Raw genomic sequence first — 3,230 nt, forward strand, 5'->3', positions numbered from 1 at the left:
TTCAACACTTAATGGTTCAGACTGTTTGTTTCGCGAGCAGGTGTCTGAATGATTCAGACATTTCCCTCTGAATGGTTAAGCATTATACTGAGTCTGAATAGTTAAGACCTTTTATCTGAATTGATCAGACATTTGTCTCTGAACGGTTAAACATTATAGTGGCTCTTAATGGTTCAGACCCCTTACTGTTCACCACTTAATAGTTCAGAACTTTTACTCCTTTAGCACTTACCCATTCAAAAGTTGCCAAACGGCTCCTATGGTGCTGCGGCGTCTCTTAACACCCATTAGCTTTAAGATTTTATGATCAATTAATCTTAACAATTAGATTCCTAAATCAATGCTAGACATTTATGTCTATCATTCACACGCTTTTTCCACTTTGTATAAGGTATCCATATATATGGCTTGCATATGATTTCCATCTCAAACTAATATCAACTCTCTAATTATAATCCAAATTTCTTCTTATCATATCTACAATTTTTTCTCTCTTTATTTTATTATAACCTAATAATATATATCATGAGGCAATACCATAATAACTCATGGGTAAATATTTATGAATATTATATGAATAATAATATTAGATGAAATTGCAATAAATAGAAGAGTTGGTGTAAATGAATCCCCAATAATGTGAATGATCCAAAAACACCAGAGTAGTGTAGTTGACTAGTCAAGACACAACTCCCAAGTGAAAGCAATGAAATATTAACCGGACCATACATATTCCCCTACACTCCACCACACTAATCTACACTACTCCAAACACGCTAGCCGTCGATTCACCCTTCATCTGTAAAACATTTTTTTCACTCCCATCTTAAATACACAACAGACATACAAACAACAAAAAAAGAGAGATTATTAAAAAAAACATGTCGTTTCCCAACCCATAAACCATGTGTCGTCATTCCTCCACCATACAACCACCATGTCCGCCGTCGTGAACCACCGGTCAACTCCGGTTGAAGATTCGTTCGTTGACTCACTCATCGCCGGTGAATCCGATTATTCTCCGGTTTCTGACTACCTTCTCCGATCTGTCCATGTCACCCACCGTCAAGATTCTATTAACTGGATTCTCAATGTATGTTGTGTATATGTATTATTATTATTATTATTTATATTTATATCATACGTACATGCATAAATCGATTTAACTGAATGCAGGCTCACGCACATTATCATTTTCACCCATTAACCGCGGTACTTTCCGTCAACTATTTTGACCGGTTCCTCTCCGCCGCACCCGCCTCTCTCGAGGTATATACGCTCTACTAGAAAACTGGGCAGTTGCGACCGAAAAAATACAAAAAAGAAAAAAAGTTGCAAGAATAGCAAAATAACGCTGGTCACGCAAATATCCAGTTTTCTAGTATCCAGTACTAGATACTGCTACTAGAAAACTGGACAGTTGCGACCAACAAAAAGGGGTTGCAGATGCCTAGTTTTCTGGGTTGCATTATCTATTATTGTGTATAATTGATTAAAAATTGAATATGAAGATGACGATGGGGTTTGTGAACACAGTGGGATAATGGATGGAAATTCCAATTATTATCAGTGGCGTGTTTTTCTCTAGCTGCTAAAATGGAGGAGCCTGAGGTACCTTTGCTATTGGATCTCCAAGTTTCGGAGCCCCGATTTGTATTCGAACCGAAATCTATACAGAAAATGGAGCTTTGGGTGATGGAGAAACTCAATTGGAGGCTCCGATCGGTCACTCCATTTGATTTTATCGATTATTTCGTATACAAGCTTCCGCAATCGTCTTGTGCCAACGAACACCGTTTCTATTGCCAATGCTCGGATCTTATCGTCAAAACCATCCGTGGTAAATCCATGACCCGACCCGACCCGGCCTAATTTAATTTAAAAAAAAAGGATTGTAACACAGCTTGTTGTCTGTTTACCCGTGCCATAAATTTTTTAATTGTTAAAAAAGTTAGAGAAACTATGTGTTTTTTTATTGAATTTTGGGTTTTTGTTGAATGTGGGCAGTGATTGACTTCATGAGGTTTCGGCCGTCGGTGATTGCGGCGGCGGCGGTGGTTTCGGCGGCCGGAGAAGGTGTGGAAATACCGGAAAGTTACTACGAGAAAGTCGACAAAGTACTTGTTGTGATTTTCTTTCTTTGACTTTTTGTCAAAAAGTGTGAAATTGAGCATGAAAAGCTGTGAAAAATGAAAAATTTGACGAATTCTTGATTTAATTATTATTGGACAGGAAATGGTGAGAAGCTGTCATCAACTAATGGAGGAGTACTTGGTGGACACGTGTCCATCGGTCAGAAAGCAATGGAGATCTGATGAGCGGCCGGCTGCGAGCCCTGACGGCGTCTTGGATGCCGCAACTTGTGTTAGTTGCGACACCCGTTCAGACGATCTTCAGATCGTCCGAACAAGGTTAACGGGAGACCAAGACAGAGAAGCGAAGCGAGCAAGGCCTAATGTACAGGAAGAACAACCATAGTGAAGCAATTTCTTAATTTCAATTATTATATGTATTAGTTAAAAATATGAACTTTATCTTTCTTTTTTTCTTGTTAAGATTAAAGTTTTGATATAATATAAATATAAATTATTAATATTAATTATTGATAGCTGGCACTTGTCAATTTAGCATTTTAGCTGGAATAATTAGGATTATTAAAGTATTAAACACATTCTAAAAGCGTCATTTCTTTATTTTTCAATTTATTATGAAGATATTTAATGCAACTTTATTGTTTAGTTATTTTGTTTATGTAAAATATAATTATTCAGACATAAAAAGTAAGTGAAAGATCTTTGCTTTTATTTGCTGGTTTGACTATAATTTTTGTTGTCAATCACTCTGTCAAGTCACATGAAATACATTTAGGGGTGTTGGAATTTGCTAATCTAAAATAATATTACTTTTCATTGTGTATTTTTGTAATATTAAGTGTTTATTTATTGGGGAAATTAGGAAAATAGATATTGTTGAAAAAAAACTTTTCAATTTAGAGATTACTTTTCACGTATTTTCACATTCTTATTTACTAATTAGAAATTGTCACATCAGTTTCGTAAGCTAAGATTAGTGTGAATTAGTCTACAGTTTTTGTGAGGCTGCTAGTCGTCTAAATGGCTAGCGGGGGCTTATGCTTTTTGCGAGACGGTTGAGATAGCTGAATGATTGAAACAACTAGGCCTAAATTCTTTTCGAGGCTGCTGAGGCTGAAACGACTAAGCTTACATTCT

At 36.3% G+C, this 3,230-nt stretch overlaps 1 protein-coding gene across 1 annotated transcript; it reads left to right on the forward strand.

Annotated features, from left to right (window-relative positions):
• The first annotated feature begins 679 nt into the window (after positions 1 to 679).
• On the forward strand, positions 680 to 2,574 carry LOC110884758 (cyclin-D2-2). Its single transcript, XM_022132478.2, has 5 exons — positions 680 to 1,093; positions 1,177 to 1,269; positions 1,537 to 1,840; positions 2,008 to 2,117; positions 2,233 to 2,574. The coding sequence occupies exons 1-5, from the start codon at positions 938 to 940 to the stop codon at positions 2,476 to 2,478; spliced, it is 909 nt and encodes a 302-aa protein (XP_021988170.1). The 5' UTR covers positions 680 to 937; the 3' UTR covers positions 2,479 to 2,574.
• Positions 2,575 to 3,230: the final 656 nt, after the last annotated feature.

The sequence above is a fragment of the Helianthus annuus genome, chromosome 10 (assembly GCF_002127325.2).
Source record: "Helianthus annuus cultivar XRQ/B chromosome 10, HanXRQr2.0-SUNRISE, whole genome shotgun sequence".
Classification (NCBI taxonomy): domain Eukaryota; kingdom Viridiplantae; phylum Streptophyta; class Magnoliopsida; order Asterales; family Asteraceae; genus Helianthus; species Helianthus annuus.

Coding starts and splice junctions, on each gene's coding strand:
- LOC110884758 (XM_022132478.2), top strand. CDS start 938: ATGTCCGCCGTCGTGAACCACCGGTCAACTCCGGTTGAAGATTCGTTC. Junction 1,094..1,176: donor CTATTAACTGGATTCTCAAT/GTATGTTGTGTA, acceptor AACTGAATGCAG/GCTCACGCACATTATCATTT. Junction 2,118..2,232: donor ACTACGAGAAAGTCGACAAA/GTACTTGTTGTG, acceptor ATTATTGGACAG/GAAATGGTGAGAAGCTGTCA.